General features: G+C 43.5%; 2 protein-coding genes across 3 annotated transcripts in view; one reads left to right on the top strand and one right to left on the bottom strand.

The window, feature by feature from the left end:
• WNT5B (Wnt family member 5B) overlaps nt 1-18610 on the bottom strand; it is a 102992-nt gene that overhangs the window by 47501 nt on the left and 36881 nt on the right. The gene's annotated exons all lie outside the window — the stretch shown is intronic.
• FBXL14 (F-box and leucine rich repeat protein 14) lies at nt 3909-7831 on the top strand. The gene has a single exon (XM_007435025.3). It carries the CDS (start codon nt 4115-4117, stop codon nt 5315-5317), a length of 1203 nt encoding a protein of 400 aa, XP_007435087.3. The 5' UTR covers nt 3909-4114; the 3' UTR covers nt 5318-7831.

The following is an 18610-nucleotide window of genomic DNA, read 5'->3' as shown; positions in this document are numbered from 1 at the left end:
TAAGTTATAATGGTAGCCCAACCCCTCTGGCTACAGATATAGGCAATGGGAATATTGATCTTGCATACAGAAAGATTTGCTAAAGTGAAAGTATTAGAAAGGACTGCTAATGCATTTAGGATTAAACCATTCAAGGAGGTTGAATATTGAATTCCTTCCCAAGATTACAAGGAAATGAGTGGAAAGATTCACTGAAGCCAATTGTGCAAAAATTTTGTGTGGATTTCTTCTATTTCCTGAGGCCTCTTCTTCAAAGATCAAACAATAACTTCACTAATCAATTTTCACAGGGCTTTTTCATTCATAAGCTAATATTTAAAACACCACATTAAGTGTGATTCCAAAAAGATGTATGATTTATTTATACTGCTTATTATACTGAGACATAAACCATAGTTTACAAGCTATAATGGCTGAATCAACACAAGCCATAAGTCAAACCCAAACAAAGAACAACATGGCTTAGTGCAATATATGATTTCAGCTTGTAAAACCTAATCACTGCCTACATTATTCTCCAGTTTTGGACAAACTGGGGGAATTGGGGATAATTTCTCTCATGAGTTTCTTACAATGCAAAAAGAAAGGTTGGTCTGTACATACAGATGATATTCACACAAAATTCTTAGTCATGTCAGTTAAAAATATAGTACACGCACTAGTACAACATACTGAGTTTGGTTAGTGTCAATCTTGGCTAGTTTTTTGTGCCTTAAATTACTTAATGTACCCAGCCTATTTGATTAGTTTATGAATTAATATACAGTGCACGCCCAGAAATGAGTTAATTCAGTAACCAGGTTAAACAATTCATGGGAACACTGGCAAGTCATACATAAATATATATCATGTATGCAGATATTGATACCATGAGACTCAAGGATTATGCATGTGCATTATTTTCCCTTTTATTATATTGTTATAAGTCTTGATACATCATATTGTTTCAATACAATGAAATTTATATAAAATGATTAAAAGTTATTAATATTCTAGTTTAAAAAGCTTAAGGTATTGAAAATAGAAAAAGAAAAGTAAAAATTCTGTCAATAATTACCATTTAGGACATCAATATTTCAAGCATAAAGTTCTTTATCTTTCTATCCAAAGTTAAATATAAAGAAAGAAAGCTCACATCAAAGTATTAGTTACATGATGCTAGTTTCCATGTTAAGCTAATTACTTATCCATTACATAGTTTTATAAAGTATTGTAGTTACTTTATATTTGTGTGTGTGTGTGTGTGTGTGTGTGTGTGTGTTGACAAAAAGCATAGAGGATCACTGAAACATGTTTAACAAGAGTTAAAATACCTTAAAATTAAAAAAAGAAAAGAAAAAGGGAAGTAAGTGGGTATATGTATTATTTCTGAAGACAAGTCACCAAGTAGAAAAAGCATAATGCATGCCAAACTCTGATCTCAATCCAGCAGGAAGTTCTGCTGTGCAAGTTGTTTTGAAACTATTCAGCTAGTGAAACTATGCTAAAGTACTTGAACTTCTGAAGTTGTTCTTGGTGTTTGGATTCATACACCATGCTGAACCGTAATACGAATTGTTTTGGTTTAAGTTTGTTGCATGAACAAAACCAATGTAGTTCATGTATAACTGTTTACAGCTTAGTGCTTATTCAGTAAACTATGGTTTAGGAAAAAATGGTGTTAAAAGAAACACTACCCCATAGTTTAATGAGGTTTGTGTGTACAGTACTCCATAGCTGCAAAATATAATGGCACCGCAGTCTGTATGTGGCTGGTTTATTTGAGGTTGTGTGACTCCAGATAGTATGGTTTATGTTGTGTGATGTCAGGCAATGGTGTTTAATACAGAATGGTTCAGTTAACCATGGGAAACAAGTGATGTGAACAGTTTGTGGATCAGAACAATGGAATGGATATTCTGGAGATGGAAATGGCATGCTATCTGGCTGGACTCTTGAACAGGACTGTTCCTTTGAGAAGATAAAAAGATATGATCATATTTTGTTACCAGTTTCTCCTGTATTTTCTAATACTTTATCAGGAAGTAGCAGGAAAAACAATGCAAATTCCCATGCCCCCCCCTTTTCTTGAAATGGTATGGAATAGCTAACATTATTAACACTTTGCTTTCAGTATCACTTACTGGAAACGGAAACATGTTTCTGAAACGATTTTCAAAACAGACCTTCATCCAGTTTCAGCTGCCAAGGGGTGTAACTATTTGCAAAGTAGTTGGAAAGTGGGGAGCAGCCAGTGAAACACTCATGCACAGGGTCCAGGGCGATAACATCCTCATTCACCAGCACGCCCCAAACAAATGGATTTGACCATAAATTTGAATTTGACCCATTCATGTGTTCCTAACCCTTCTCGGGCTGACTACAACATCCAGATGAGTTGGTTCTAGGGCAGTGTTTCTCAACCTTGGCAACTTCAAGATGTCTGGATTTCAAATCCCAGAATTCCCCAGCCAATCCCCCAGAAACACTGTATTAGAGTGTAGAAAATCAATAATCAGAGCAGCCCTTGCCAACAGAGTGCCCTGTAAATGTGTTGGACTCCAATTCTCCCTGGGGCCAGTTGGTGTGGCCAGAGGCAGCACATCTGCATGATACTAGTTTGGGGAAAGCTACAGTCCCCAAAGCCACTCAATTTTCAAGATGACCCTGTGCCCAACAGCTACGCACACTGCATTTGCTTGGACCCACCCTATATTTATTTACATTAAGGCTGAGTGTTTTATTCAAGCTGGTCCCTATCCATTTTCAGTACCACCTCCATTTTTGATATCCCACGTTTTGGTTCATTTAATGGAAGGCCAGTCCATGCTCGCCACTGTTTCTATTCAGCTGCTTTTGCAGAGTTTTGTCTGTTTCAAGTGAACACCGGCCATCCTTTTACTTCAGTGTTCTTCAAACGTGGCAACTTTAAGATGTGTGGACTTCAACTCCCAGAATTCCCCAGCCAGCATTCTGGGAATTGAAGTCCACACATCTTAAAGTTGCCACGTTTGAAAAACACTGTTTTACTCTATTACAAATACCCTCACCTAAAATGCAACTGGCCAACGTCCTTCAACTTATTTAATCAAGACGCATCCTTCCACCACCAGCACCACCAATTGTCGACAGATCCTTTTTAGCCCGACTAAAAATAACTTCTCCCCTCCAGGCAAATCCACTGAGGATTCTTGCCGAGGGGGGACGAACGGGGGCTCAGATCCCCCTCCATTCTGGGGTGCTTTTGGCATCTTCCTTCCTTCCTTGGAAGTCTCCTCAGCAACGCCGATGCTCATCCTAACCTGACACGTCACAGCGTGTGGGGACGGTTAAAACGCGTCTCGAGAGCGGGCGGGACAACCCCCGACCAACCGCGGGGACAGGGCACTCGGCGCCTTCCTGCCATGCGTCCCGCGCGGGAGCCCGCCCCCTCCAGGCTCCGCGCGGCGTCGCCTTAATCCTTCCGGGCAGCCGAAAGGGAGAGGAGCGGGGGGAGGGGGCGCTGTTGTGAGGCGACGGCTCGGAGCGATCGTACCATTGCGCAGGCGGCGCGGGGAGGTGTGGCGCAGCCCGACCAGGCCCGGCCCAGCCGCCGCCTCCTCCTTCCCCTCCCCCGCCCGGCTCGACCGCGGCGCCGGGGCCCGGCAGGCAGCGAGCGAGTCGGAACCTGCCGACCGGAGGAGGGGGGAGGCGGGTCTCGAGAGCGGCGGCGGCGGCAGGAGCCGCAACTCGGCAGCGGGTCGCGCTCCTCTCGTCCGCCCCGGCTGCGAGACAAAGGAGGGAAGAGGCGGCAGCGGAGCTCCGAGGACGGACTCGGCCGCGGGCTGAGCACGATGCGGCGCAGGGCCGCCCGAGGCCGGGATCGCGGCGGCTGCGCGGCCTGCCTGGCGTGGCGCGGCTGAAGCAGGCGGCGGGAGGGCGGCGGCGGCGGCGGCGGCTGCGCGGCCGGGGCCCGGCGGACGTCTCTTCGGCCCAGCCCGCCCGGGCGGCGGCGATGTGAGGGCCGGGCCAGGAGAGGGCCGGAGGGCGAGCGCGGGCCGGCGCGGCGAGGCTGGGTGGAGAGGCGCCACCCGCGGCGGCGGCGGGGACGCCGGGCCCGAGGAGCCGCGCGGCGGAGGCGATCCGGGCCCGGGCGATGGAGACGCACGTCTCGTGCCTGTTCCCCGAGCTGCTGGCCATGATCTTCGGCTACCTGGAGGTGCGCGACAAGGGCCGGGTGGCGCAGGTGTGCACGGCCTGGCGGGACGCCGCGTATCACCGCTCGGTGTGGCGGGGCGTGGAGGCGAAGCTGCACCTGCGCCGCGCCAACCCCTCCCTCTTCCCCAGCCTGGCCGCGCGGGGCATCCGCCGGGTGCAGATCCTATCGCTGCGGCGCAGCTTGAGCTACGTGATCCAGGGCATGGCGGAGATCGAGAGCCTCAACCTGAGCGGCTGCTACAACCTCACCGACAACGGGCTGGGCCATGCCTTCGTGGCGGAGATCAGCTCCCTGCGCGCGCTGAACCTCAGCCTCTGTAAGCAGATCACCGACAGCAGCCTGGGTCGCATCGCCCAGTACCTCAAGGGGCTGGAGGTGCTGGAGCTGGGGGGCTGCAGCAACATCACCAACACCGGCCTCTTGCTCATCGCCTGGGGCCTGCAGCGCCTCAAGAGCCTCAACCTGCGATCCTGCCGCCACCTCTCCGACGTGGGCATTGGGCACTTGGCGGGCATGACCCGGAGCGCGGCAGAGGGCTGCCTGGGGCTGGAGCAGCTGACCCTGCAGGACTGCCAGAAGCTCAGTGACCTCTCCCTCAAGCATCTGGCCCGGGGTCTCACTCGCCTGCGCCAGCTCAACCTCAGCTTTTGTGGGGGGATCTCAGATGCAGGGCTGCTGCACCTGTCACACATGAGCAGCTTGCGCACGCTGAACCTACGCTCCTGCGACAACATTAGTGACACAGGAATCATGCACCTGGCCATGGGCAGCTTGCGCCTTTCAGGCTTGGACGTCTCCTTCTGTGACAAAGTCGGAGACCAAAGCCTGGCCTACATTGCACAGGGCCTTGATGGGTTGCGCTCTCTCTCCCTTTGCTCTTGCCACATCAGCGACGAGGGCATCAACCGCATGGTGCGCCAGATGCACGGACTGCGCACCCTCAACATTGGCCAGTGTGTCCGCATCACTGACAAAGGCCTGGAGCTTATCGCTGAGCACCTTAGTCAGCTCACGGGCATTGACCTCTATGGCTGTACCCGCATCACTAAAAAAGGTCTGGAGCGCATCACCCAGCTGCCCTGCCTCAAGGTGCTCAATCTGGGACTCTGGCAAATGACTGAGAGTGAAAAAGTAAGGTGAGAGGAGGGGACACCCGGAGCGCCCCATCCCTCTGGAGGGATTCACCAACTGACTGCTGCGGTAGAGAAAAGTGGAGGGGGAGGGTAGTCCTCCAAGGGGGGGAGGGAGGGAAGGGAAAGTATCTTTGCTACTTGCCCGCCTGCCCTACCTCTGTGCCCTAGCAATGGAGGTGGGAGAAGGGGGGACCATATTTTTTTCATAAGTCCTTCCTTCCTTCCTCTGAATCAGAGGGAGACAACTGCACTCTACAGCAGCCGTCCCTGTGGGTGGATACAGTATCACTTTTATTGGGAATGCAGCTTCTCAATCGTTTATGCACTGGGGACGGATGCAGCCCCTTTCTTCAAACCTGATTTCACTTATTTCTGCACTAGGGATAAAAGAAGAATCCTATCCTTGTTTATTTTCATGAAGACCTGCCCTTTACTGGGCAAATAAAGTCTCTTCCTGTCCTAGTCCCTTTCTCCTACGCTCGTCCATCAACTCCCACAATGCTTTTTGTAGTGAGCCATCCCTTTTGTAACGTGGGCAACCTGTAGATAACAAATTGACTTGGACACTGCCTTAACACCAAGTCAGGCCATTCGTCTCTCTAGCTCATACTGACTGGCAGAAATCCTCCAGTCTCAAAAGGACAGTCTTTCCTGGCCCTATTGTTCTACCTCTTCTAAACCCTAGGACCCTTGGTTTTTTGCCCCCCGCCCCCACATTTCTGCTTTTTCCCAGTTTGTTAGAAACATCAAGTCTTTTACTGAGAAGTGACGCTTTTTTGAAATGCCACTGTAATTGGAGTGTTAACTAGAATGTGTGTTCGCTTTGCTCATTGTTGGTTAGAGGGCCACCACATTTTCTCCACAAACTCATTTTATGCTGTATCCAACCCACATCATCACCATCTTTCCTTTGCTGCTGGAACCATTACAAAGTTGAATCATCTTTTTACTTTTTATGTTTCTGTGGCTTTTTCCCCTCCTACTTATTTCATCTTTTGGGGAGCGGGGATTTAAAAATATAAATAAATATATATATATGCCACAATTTCATTTTTTGGAGGATTGGAGGCAGAGTGACGGAATTAACATTAGAAATGCAACAAAATGCCTTCTACTACCTTCTCTCGCCCTTTATACCTTAGCTGTTTTATTTGTTCTCTTATCCTCTTCATACATGGAATAAGTTTGAAGACAGCTGAAGTGGCTATTTTGTGGATTTTAAGTACTTTTTTCCTTGCTCAGTATATTATCACAACATAACATTTGGCTACCTCGGGTTTGGTTTGGGTTTTTTTTGTTTGTTTTTTGTTTTGTTTTGTTTTTTTCTCCTCCAATGTTGGAATTTTTATGAGAAAGTTGAGACTGAAATATGTTGTGCCTAGACTGGAAAGATTTTCCCTGGGGTTTATGATTTGGAGGGGGAAATAGGAAGAGGAGAAGGAAAAGTGACTGGGGATTTTTGCTCCCTGCCTGTCACCTATAATCTTAATGCCTCTTCCTTTTTGACTGAAGTTTTGGAGACCCACCAGTTCTTTTGTGTTCTCACTCTTCTAGCACAAACACCGGGATGTCCAAATTAGTGATTGGGCAATGATTAAAGAAATGTGAAAGTAGGAACTCGTTTCTTTAAATATATGCAAATTCCTACCTTCCCTTCTCAAATTACTTAGATCAAATAGGTAAGTTCCTGTAAGGAAGTGCCCAAAGAGGAGCAAGCAGAACAGACTGACTTGCCGTTGCAACATGAATGGGAAAAAGTCAATTTCAAGTCAACTTTTATTCTGTCTTTAAAATAAAGCCACTTCTTGATGCTTGTCTTTAAAGGAGGATCAAGACAATTTTGAAGAAAGCAAAATTTATGGGGGAGGAAGGCCCAGTTATGTAGATTCTTCCAATCCTCCACAGTTCTAGGTCACGAAATTTGGACAAGCCCAGACACACAGCCCCCATCATGGAATAAATGTACTGTTTGTGAATTTGTATAAAATTAAAGATCCTCTTAAAACATTTTATATTCTTACAGTAAAAGGCTAAACTGATATTTATATAATAAAAGAAGAAATATGAAGTATGTTTCTAAAAAAAGTTGCATGTGTGTCTTCATCTTTTAAAAGGCAGATATATCCTAAAGTTGTGAGGAGAGTTGATGTCCAGTCCTTCCTTGGTTAATGAGCAATTTGGTCTAGTGAATCAAACTGGAATGCTTTGTCCTTTGAGCATAAAAGGTTAAGTAACTTCCAAATTAGAAGTTCACAGTACAGCAAATGGTTCCGTTTAGAAGGATCTTTAGAACTTCTAGGTTATCTTACCTGTACAGTTTGTACCTGAGCCTGCCAACTAATGGTTTTTAGTGCACTGTTGGGCAAATGCCTCCTGGCATAAAAATGAAACAAACTTTTTCAGATGCTAAGAATATGTAGTTTTTCCTTTTAGTTTGTTGCACAATAAGTTGAGTGAATTTGGAGAAACTGGGGGAAGGTTGAAATATTTGTAATCCAGGCTTTCAAATAAAAATAAATACCAAATTTGGATGTTAAAATAGCCTAAATTGGATTGGGGAGGTGCTTTTGTACTCATCTCTGACTTTTCCTCTGATAGCGATCTTTTTCTAAACTTCTCTACTGAGGGTTTAAAAAAAAAATTGGGAGGGAGGTTAAGCAGTACTTCCAGAGTATAATGCAAAATACAAACTTTTTTCCCCCTCGCAATATGTTTTTCTCTCCCCCTTATTAATAAAGTAGGGATGGCCGGGGGGGGGGGAGGAGAGAATCTGAAATGGTGGAAAGAGGCAAATCCATTGTTCGGTAAAGTTTAAAAAGGAGCTGTCCTTGCTTGCTTGCTTGCTTGTTCAGTCATGCAGACTGAATCTTGCTGTGCGAGGGTCCCTATGGAAGGGAGGAGGGGTGGCTATTTCCCTTTTTTTAACATTCCTCTCCAGGCCTGGCTGTCTTTAAGCGGCTTTTCCTCTGGGGGAGGGGGAGGCCCTGGAGTTCCTGCACATTTGCATTTCAAGCACTTCCAGGGCTGTCACCGGCTGTTCTGTTTGGTGCTCCACTGAAGCAGTTCTCTAAAATTGGCATCTTCCCTAACTCACTCCAGGTAAGTCAACTCTCTGTGTCACAGGTAGGGGGGAAAAAACCAACACTTCTTCAGCTGCAATACAACCATCAATAGACAACATCTCCTTAATACCTCAATTAATGATAACTTCTTGTGTTTCAATACTGGAAAAAGAATAAGACCATTTTTCAGCTTTAAAACAAGACGGTGGGTGGAGGGAGGAACCATTTGTCCAGAATACGGTTTGCTTGGACTTCTGCTGTTGCCTTAGGAGAGAACTGAGGCAGCCTTTTCCAAAATCTTCCTCCAATCCAGTACTTCCCAAATGTGGAAGTTGTACTTCAACTTAAAAAGGACACCAGGGGTGGTGCTGGGTAGGGATTATGGGAGTTGAAGTCCAACACTTACAGGGTGCCAGGTTGAGGAAGGCTGGCCTAGACTGCTGCTTTCATTTAAACTTCCATGCTTTCTGTTGGGAGCTGGTCACAAAAGCTGCATTGTTCTCATTGGCAAAAGCCAGCACAATTGGATCTAATTGAGCCTGACACTACATCCATCTTCTTTTACTTGGAGGGAAGTGCAAGGCCTGCTTCTATCCCGCCCCCTCCCCCTTGGCCTCTGGGTGGGAGTTTTTAAATTTATAATACATTTGTGACTGAAGAAAATATGAAGCTTGTTAAAATAAGAAGGCTTGACCTTAGCCACAGTCTGTCAATGGCAGACAATGCAGGACTGAGTATCTTTAAAACAGTCAACAGAAACAGTTCAGGCTTTTGTATAAAGTATGTTTAGCTTGGCAGATTGGTTATATTTTAAAATAAATTGTGCTGAATCTTAAAGTTATTTGGACTCGGTAAGCTAGGAAGTTGTAGGAAGTTAATTATACATACAGCGCTTTTCATGAAGCACTTCAATCCCCCTTTCATTCTGTGAAATAGTCACTATTTGCACCAGCAGTTCTAACTTAAACAATGGTTTTTCTCAGTAGCAAATTTTTGTAAGTGACTGGTCCAGACATTGCACTTAGCCATAATGTGGTTGTTTGTTTGTTTTGTAGCTCAGTGTGTTTGTGTGTCCCAGCCATTGTATGTAAAGTATCATTTATGAATTAGCATATGTGAACTCAGCCAACTATGGTTTGTTTATCAGAACATTAAATTAACCACAGTTTATTAATTACATTTATAGACCACTGCAATCCCAAACTGCTCTTGACAGTTCACCAAGTTAAAAATACACAAAGCATCTACAATCCGATTAAAATAAAACACAGAAAATATCTATCTATCTATCTATCTATCTATCTATCTATCTATCTATCTATCTATCTATCTATCTATCTATCTATCACAAAACTAATCTCTAATCCACCCAAGATGGTATCATGGCTCAATTGCCCTCCCAAAGAGGGCTCTACATGGGGCTGCCTTTAAAGACCACTTAGAAGGTGCAGCAGCCCATATGTTTAGCGTTCACCGATGGGAACACACTAACCAGTGCTGTGGATCCTGCACTGGTTCCCAGTAGGCTTCTAGGTGCAATTCAAAGTGCTGGTGCTGACCTAAAAAGCCCTAGGTGACTTGACACCAAGTTATCTGCTCAACCACATACTCCCACCGACGTTTGTAAAGAAGCAATGGGAACTGTAGTTCAACATGAGGGCTTTGAGCTCTCGCAGAAAAGGTGGGAAGTACATGCCATAAATAATACAGGCACAAGGCTATGCTAACCGTTCTGAAAAACTGAAGTGAAAAAAACTTTGGAGTTAGATGATCCAGTTTTCACATGTAGCAGCTACCAGTTCTTCCTGATTTCATAAAAAGCTGGCAGGGCACAGTGCTGACTAACAAAGAGATTCAGCCACTCATGAACTTAAAAGTGCAAAATAAATGTTAGATAAAGCAAGAGTGCTAGTTAGATGGTTTTTGGGGCAAGGTGGGAGAAGTAAAATTCATAGCAGTAAACCAATATACTATCTGTGCATCCTCCGTATTCGGTTTCAGCTTTCCACAACCTGTGTTTTTCATAGTTGACCACTGCTGAAAGAATGGTGGGAATTGGATTCAGTTTTACCCAGAGAGCATTTAATTGGGGAAAGTTCCTCTAATTTGTTTTTTTAAGAAACTGAAAGTAAGACTATTAGAGCTAGAACCACTTTCACTGAACTTTCTTCTAACAGAAAAAGAAAATCAGATTAAACAGCTTACTGTATTTTTATTATAAAATATTAGAAGTAGATGGTTTACCCTTTCTTTCAAAAAATGAATTTAATAGGTCAGCACAGTGTTTAAATTGTGTCCTATACATATTTACTTGGAAATTAGTTCTATTTTCAGACTTTGAATAAACACACAATATAATTAGGACATGTATTTACTATGAATGTAATTCTAGAGAAGTCTATTCAGAAGTAAGCTTTGTTGGCTAGAACTTATTTCTAGCTAAATCTATACAGTATTGCTGCCTGGAATTTTAATTCTGCAATCCTATAGACATGTTTAACGTTCTTGGTGTTAAAGACAAAGTGAAAATCAAACATCTGGATAAGTATGTAGAGTTGTCCTAAAATGTGAGTTAAAGTACAACCATAAACATAGTTATTATCCTTTATGTACCATTTCTGTACCATCTAGCCAAAAAAGGGAAAAATATTACTACACATAAATCTTGCAGAGACATAAGTGTTTACATGCATGCATGATAAGTTGACACATGATATGTGGTCATCTGTATTCACCCAGGAAACAGATGATAATAAGTTGCCTCAGCAACTACAATAAAGTTTCCTCCTCAGGATCATATTCATATGATAAAATCATACTGTATTCCTCAGCATTGGAAGCTCAAGAAAAAAAAGAATAAAGCCATAGGACAGCATGGGGAAGTGATAATGTGCATCCTGAAGAACAGGCTGTTTCTAATAAACATGGAAAATCATGTGTTTCTGTTGTTAGAAGCAAATCTAAGGACCTTTGGAATCAATCTTACTAAATGTTCTTAAGTGCAATGGATCTTCAAACAAATCAACCCAGAGTTCTCACTCGAGGCATAAATGACCAGGCTCAAATGATCCTACTTTGGACACATTATGTGAAGATCCAGCTTTCTGAAAAAGACTCTAATGCTGGGAAAGGTGAAAGGAAGAGATGAAGAGGACAACCAGCAGCAAGGTGGATAGACTCAGTTATAGTGGTGGTGAATGCACTGTTGGGAGACCTGATAGAATAGGTTAGGGACAGATCATCATGGAGAAAATCTGTGTGGTTGCTAAGAGTCAACAATGACTTGGCACATAATCAATCAAGTGCAATGTTAGAGAATAAGTTTTTTTTTTAAATGTTAAAAGGTCTATGCAAAATTGAACATTGTTTGACATGGTTGTTGACTGGCACAGGAAACTTAATAATGTGCTGTCATGCAGGCTAATAAATGACACTAAGTTTCTATAAATTAAAGACAATACCTGTCAGAAAACTAAAAAGTAATGCAAACTCTGCTAGAATTTTTGGAATATTTTGTAATGAAACAACTTACAACTTTACAGAGTCAGTAATTATTAATTATCATATGCAAGGTAAGATTATTTATTTATTTTATTTATTTATTTTCAAATTTGTATGCCGCCCATCTCCCCCAATGGGTGACTCTGGGCAGCTCACAATAATAAAAAAGAAAAAAACACAGGACTCTCCAGACATGGACATAACCTATAAATAGTTTAAAAACATATATAAAAATGGCCTAAAAACCTCCTATAATTTGGCCCTAAAAAACCTGTAAGATGCTGGGGGGGGGGACAACCCCTCACCCCACCAGCCATCTCCACAGGTGCGGGCCCCCCTCTGGTCCCCAGGCCTTCTGGCAGAGCCAGGATTTGATCTCTTTCCTGAAGGCCATGAGGGAGGGGGCACACTATGATTGCAGCTTTAATTCATTATTGTGTCATTCCTGCGATGAACCCAGTAGACAAATGGTTTTGAAGAATTCTGCCAGATTTTGAAATTTATTACCTTTAGGCAAAACCATTGTGCACATCTTATACACTACTTCTTTCGGGGGCAGGGTTGCTCTTGAATTTTAGATATTTGCACATAGCAAATACTTCTGTAAGAATATTTTGAAACCTTATACAATAGTTCTAATGCCTCTATATGAACCCATCCTCTTAAAATATATCAAAAGAGTGATGATGATATTAATATCTGATTTGATAAATACTATATTTTGCTTTGGCCCTTCCAGAATGACATGAAGCTCTTTCACTATTTTCTCCGAACTGAAGAAGGAAACGAATTTACCCTCCAACAGCTTCTATGAAAACAGGCAAGTGCAACAAGACAGAATCCTCGAGTGTTTGGCACTACAAGCTATATTATCTATACGAATATACAGTATATATAAAAAATTGCTCATAAATTGTTCTTTTATAACATATGCCATGCAAAAATGCCCCAGCTATTCTTTGCTGCATGCCTATGTGCAAATTATAAAACACACAGAGTTATAAAACAAAATGTTGCAAAGTGGGGCTGGGAAATGGGAGAACAGGCAAGATTGCTGCTTGGAATCTGAATTTGGCGTTGAAATATCACCTTGAAAAGGCAAGATATAATAGTGAAATAAACCAAGGGGTAGATGTAGCGTTTGATGGCCTGGAAACCAGAATGTGTGATGTTACTGAATCTGGTAGGAGGCAGTGCGAAGTACCCGCTAAGCTGAGAAATCCTCAGTTAAAATCTTTTCGCAGCCAACAGTACTCTCTACTGCAACACTGAGAATAAGTCAATCAACTTTATATGCTACATCGTTAAGAGAATTTAGTTAATTTCAGCAATGCTCAAATGCTATATGATTAAGGTAGATGTTACTATTCCCTTTTTTCAGACTGTTGACAGCAAAATTTTGACATCAGGATGTACAGTGAAATTAAGAGGCCCATCGGTTATACAAACGTCATTTCTCTGCGATCCTACAAGCACTGTAACCCTAACATGCAGTTTCACCCCATTTCGGAACGAACCAGCCTGGCAGCGAGGAGTTAAAGCGGCATGTGTTTGCCTCAACTTGAAGGCGGTTGGGAGAGGAGGTGTACGACGAATTGAAAAGAGAAACCTCTGCACCTCAGTGCTAGCGTTTCAAAGAAGTACGTTCTGCAAAATCTGCTGGGCTAGAGAACAGGCGCGGCCTAGTTCCAGCAAAGCAAAGGCTTTGTGTTTCCCCTCCCTCCCGCAAAGCCCACTTCTATAGGCAGCTGCTCTTTCATACTGCTGTCTGCTAGGAAAAGATAATCAATAAACTCTACTGGAAGAGCTGATGCTATGTTTGAAGACCCCTAAGGATGTCTTCCAGGCAGAGTGCCAAGCCTGCTGGCACGATTGCGTAATACTTTCTTGCGGTATCCAACAAGAGTCTTTCTGTCAGAATCTCTTGTCTTAAAGCTGCATGGAGAATGGAGGGGGGGACAGGAGGGGGAGAGAGAGAAGAGGAGGCAGAAGTGGAGTTCCAGCGTTTCTGGCAGAAGAAAGACTCCTCCACCATTTCTCCTGCAATGTAGCTAATGCATTTCCTCCCCCATTTCCCCTCCTCCTCGATGAAATCTAATCTAACTGGCGAAAACAGACCCTGATGCAAACTGAACTTAAACTAGCGTTAAGCTTTCACACAAATTTAGAGCAAATTCTATCTCCCCACCACCCCACCCCACCCCCGAAGAAGAGTAAGAAAAGAAAAGCATGTTTTAATCATGGTTGCCTTAAAACAGCATTTATCACATACAAAAGGCTCGAGATTCAGTGCCTGGGCAAAAAAGGATTCCTGGCCGAAACCCTAAAGTGCTGTTTACGGAGTGCAGACAATATTGATCTAGAGGAATATTAGTCTGACTTGGTGGAAAGCCTAGTTTCCTAAAAGAGATGAATTGAAGATGTATTGTTATCGTTTTCCAATACAAGCATTTAATGCATTTTCAAGATCTTAGGCATGACTGCTGGGTCTGTCCTAAAAGCTGAATAAACCTCATTAGGGATGTAGCCTACATATCATAGGCCTGAGGATTCTGGAAGTTAGTCTAATTAAAGAAGCTCCCACCTTTAGTTTCCATTGTCCTAAGCCAAATATTTTGATGTAGTCCTGATCCAAGAGTTAACCTACCACAGAGTGGTTTCCCTGGGCCAAGATTCAATAGCGTCCCTCCCAGAATACTAAAAAAAAAAGAACCCCAAACTCAGTAACTGACCCTACGTGCTCTTTAATCATTCCCAGGAGCTGCCATCTGAAGAAAGGACACTTTGCTGACTGAAGCGCAGGCCCCATTCTGCAATTAATATTTTGGATCTCATTCTCTGGGTGGCAGCACGAAAGGAAAACAACACACGTTGTTGTCCAAGGATATTAATTCCAAATATGAAAACAGAAAAAACCAAAACAGGTGTAGGATACAAGGGCACCTAAAGGCGCCTGTGTTAGAGAGAGAAGCCCTCCTGCAAGCCTACGGGCCCTAAAGCAAACCGAGATTGTCTCTAGCAGCTAAAAGGCCTAGCTAGCCTAGGAAGGCAGGGCACAGAGGCAGGATAACAACAGAAGGCAAAGCACATGAAGGATAGCAGGTGGCACTCACTAGTAATGGATACTGACAAGAAGGACGCAGCTGAGAAACGGGCTGAGTGATTTATGGCTGTAGTCCCTGAGCCACCCATTCAAAAGCTGGAGCCTAATTGTGGTGCTAGTCTTATAATTGCACATGCGCACCGAGTATCAGCTGGCCTCCCATGATAAATGGAAAGAAAGTATTTCCAGGCGCTGCAGCCCAGACTCTGGGTTGACATCTCTTCATTCTCTATTATTTCTACAATTAGCGGCACACGAGGCCAGCCTGCCAGCAAGGCAGATGGGAACCTTTGTCCCAGTCGTTTTCCTCTGGCAGAAATGCAGAAACATCCTGCTTTTTGACCTAAAAGAGATTAACCTTTTGACCAACTGAGCATTTCCAAAGGGTCAAAGATTCTAGAACAATGACTCTAGGGGAGCGAAGGGGTGGAAAAGAGTATTACTACAAAAAGGGAGGGTTTTGTTACACAGTAAATACTTATACGTGCAATTAACGTTATTAGTTGATTTACTTTGTTCATGGAGCTGACTATGCCAGTTGTTATCTGCCCATAACTTCCTTCAGATGAACAGGTCCTGACAATTATTTTGTGTGATATCCTTGTTGGATGAAAGGACCTGCCAATCATTTATGTAGGATTGCTTTGACATTTTTACTCAAACCCCAATCAGATAAAAGGGAGAAGGTGAAGCATTTGGAGGCAACATCCACTACACTTGTCACCCCTTGGAGTTATTATTATCCAAGGATGGCTGTAGAGCACCTCTCTCCCCTTCATCCATCTTCTAAAATTCAAGAACTTAAGGCTGTGGAGAGTACTCCACAAGGTGTCTGTTCCTTCTGCTGTAGGTGAGCAGTTCCAGAATCTCTGCTGGAAATGATATGCAACTTTTCTGCTTGAGATTCTGGTGGGACACACAGGCACATAGTGATGCCAGGTGGCTGTATCCCCTCCCTCCAATTAAAAGACAAGGACTTCCTTATTATTTTTTTATTCCTTATTTTAAATTATTACAAAATATAAACAAAGTACCAGAATACCCAACAATACCAAAATTCAAACTAAACAATCCAAGATTTAAAAAAAAAAAAACCCAATCCTTAAAGACCCTAATAATAATTAACAAATTACAATACTAAAGAGTTAGGGCTGAAACTAAAGATCTAGCATATATGTTAGACTCAGTCACTGGTTTACAAAAAATACCTTATTTTATACAATACTATATTGTAATCAAATACAAAAAAAAATTAACTAACGATACCACTGTATTATGTAAAATATCATAAAATCTATGCCAAAGGAGAACATATTGCTTCATTCTTTGATTTGTTGATAATATTGCCTTCTACAGAATGGATAAGTTACACATTTCCAAAAGCCAATCCTTAGTGCCTGAAATTATATCACTTTTCTAATTTCTCCGTATAATTCTTTTGGCCACCCCCCTCCCTTCATGTCTGGTACAATATAATTTCTCATAGTCAGATTGTAGAGTTTTGGCTTGTAATTCAACATCACATTAACATCTTTAATATTTAGGGATTTCCCCATGAATCTAGTTATGTACATTAAAATACTATTGCAGAAAAGCACCAAAAGTTCACAAGGCCATATCATACGGGTCAACGAACTCTCAATTTTTTTGCATCTCCAACAGAGTTAATCTGATGTCCATCCTTTCAAGTCCATTCTTTGGGGAGTCCAATACACTCTAAATACAGTTTTTTGATGAATCAACTTTAATCTCAAGTTCATTAATACCATTTTAACGTGTTTAAGGACCTGCAGCCATTGATGGGGCACTATCAAAAGTCAAGGACTTTTATCTATTTCTATAGTGTAGGAGTACCCATCTCTCCTTCTGAATATTTTTGAAAAACAAGAAAAAGGATGTCTTTCTTCTGCCTTCTGTATCTCTCTTCCACTTGTATACCCTGGATAGTATGTATGACTTAGATGCCATATGCCATAAGCTTCAAATCATTTCTATAACAAAGATATTCTTTCCAAGCATTTCCAAGTACCACAGCCCCAAATATCTGTCCTACTTACACCATTTTAGGATCCTACTTCTAAACTGCTTGCAGTATCACAACTTCCACTTCTCCAAGTGCCAGAAGTTTGCACTTCTAAAATGCCCTGTGGCAATGCCATGTCTCTCCAGTGGTGTAATGTTTCAGATAGGCCTTCAAAAATATTCTCATTTTTGGGTACAGCAGTACCAAAGCTAGCTGCTCACACTGGATATAGACTCAAGGGGGTAAATCATCAAAAGCTCCATCAGCTTCAAATGCCCTTGATTATCCTGATATGGCCTAATGGCTAATCCATAATCATAAACTAAACTAAACTAAACTAAACTAATGACCTTGATTTATTCTGTCACAAACTGATGCTAAAGTTGAAAAGTCTAAGGCATCTTTCCATGTTGCAAATAGTAAAAGGAACCAAGAACTTTTATTTGTTCAGTAAGTAGATTAAACAACAAAAGCTACAGTATTGTGATTTAATCAGTTCGATCAGTGATTGCCAATATTTATTAATATGACTTTTTATTTTATTATAGACTCTTTTTATTATAGCTGCATCTGAAAGGTGATTTTTCAGCAATACATACATTTTTTGCATTCCACTTCTTATACATTCCTCCATATAGTGCAAGGAATGAGAGGCCACCAAAGCACCACGTTGGTTTTGGATTTATTCGCTCCCTGAAATGTTTAATTTTTTTGCGAAGCTGATCTGGCAAAAAAAAGGGAAACACGCCTGTTCTTTCTGCGCGCCCTCACGAGAGCAAGCAAAGAAGGGGACGCCTTTCCCAAGACCTGGTGCCTGCCTCCCAGGCTGGCCGAGAAATCTTGGGATCGCGGACCCAAACGCGTCCAGGACGCTCCCGCTTAGAGAAGGCGGAACGTACATTTAATTGCGCTCTGGGACAATGATCTCTAGGCGCGCCCTTTCCCTCCCAGCAAAGGCAAAAGCAACACCCTGAACGTCTCTGCCCGCTTGGCCAAAGGGAGAAGCGGCATTTCACAGCCGCAACTACGCACCGAGCACCCTGCGGCGGCTACAACAGGACTGACTTTGAATTAAACACAAGAGAGATCGCAGGACGCAGAAGAGAGAAGCGCGCGGACGCGGAAGGCTTCGGGGCGGCCGTCCCCGTGGCGCTCCGAAGCCGCCTCCTGCACAGGCGAGGGCCGTTTCTCGGCAGCCGCCGCGCACCCCCGGCAGCGAGATGCGACTGCTTCGCTTTCTGTCCGAGCCTCATGGCTGGCACCGAAAAGCGACCGGAGGAGGAGCCTTTAATCAGCCTCTCTCGCGCTTTCCGGGCTGAACTCGCCAGCGCAAGCGCCCGGCTCAGGCGGCAGGCGGCAGCATTGCCTTCCAGTTTGAGGGGAGGGGGCGCACTGGTGGCGCGGTGATGTTCGAGGGCTGTTTGCAGAAGAGACCCTTCGATCCGGATTCTCTTCTTCAGAGGGAGGCTCGCGGGCGCCAAGATATTTCACAAGCAGGCTTGCTTCGTTTTCTCTCTCCAAGGTCACGTTTCTGAGGTCGCAGCGACAATCGCTGGGAAGAATGAAGCCCACCCGAAAGCACGCAGGGAGCGCTGCTGGTAAAAACAATCC

Source organism: Python bivittatus, unplaced genomic scaffold (assembly GCF_059951505.1).
Source record: "Python bivittatus isolate LINGU-HERP-01145 unplaced genomic scaffold, Pbiv_v1 ctg000330_np1212, whole genome shotgun sequence".
Classification (NCBI taxonomy): domain Eukaryota; kingdom Metazoa; phylum Chordata; class Lepidosauria; order Squamata; family Pythonidae; genus Python; species Python bivittatus.
Note: the sequence above shows the minus strand (reverse complement) of the source record. Positions and strands in the feature narration are given on the sequence as shown.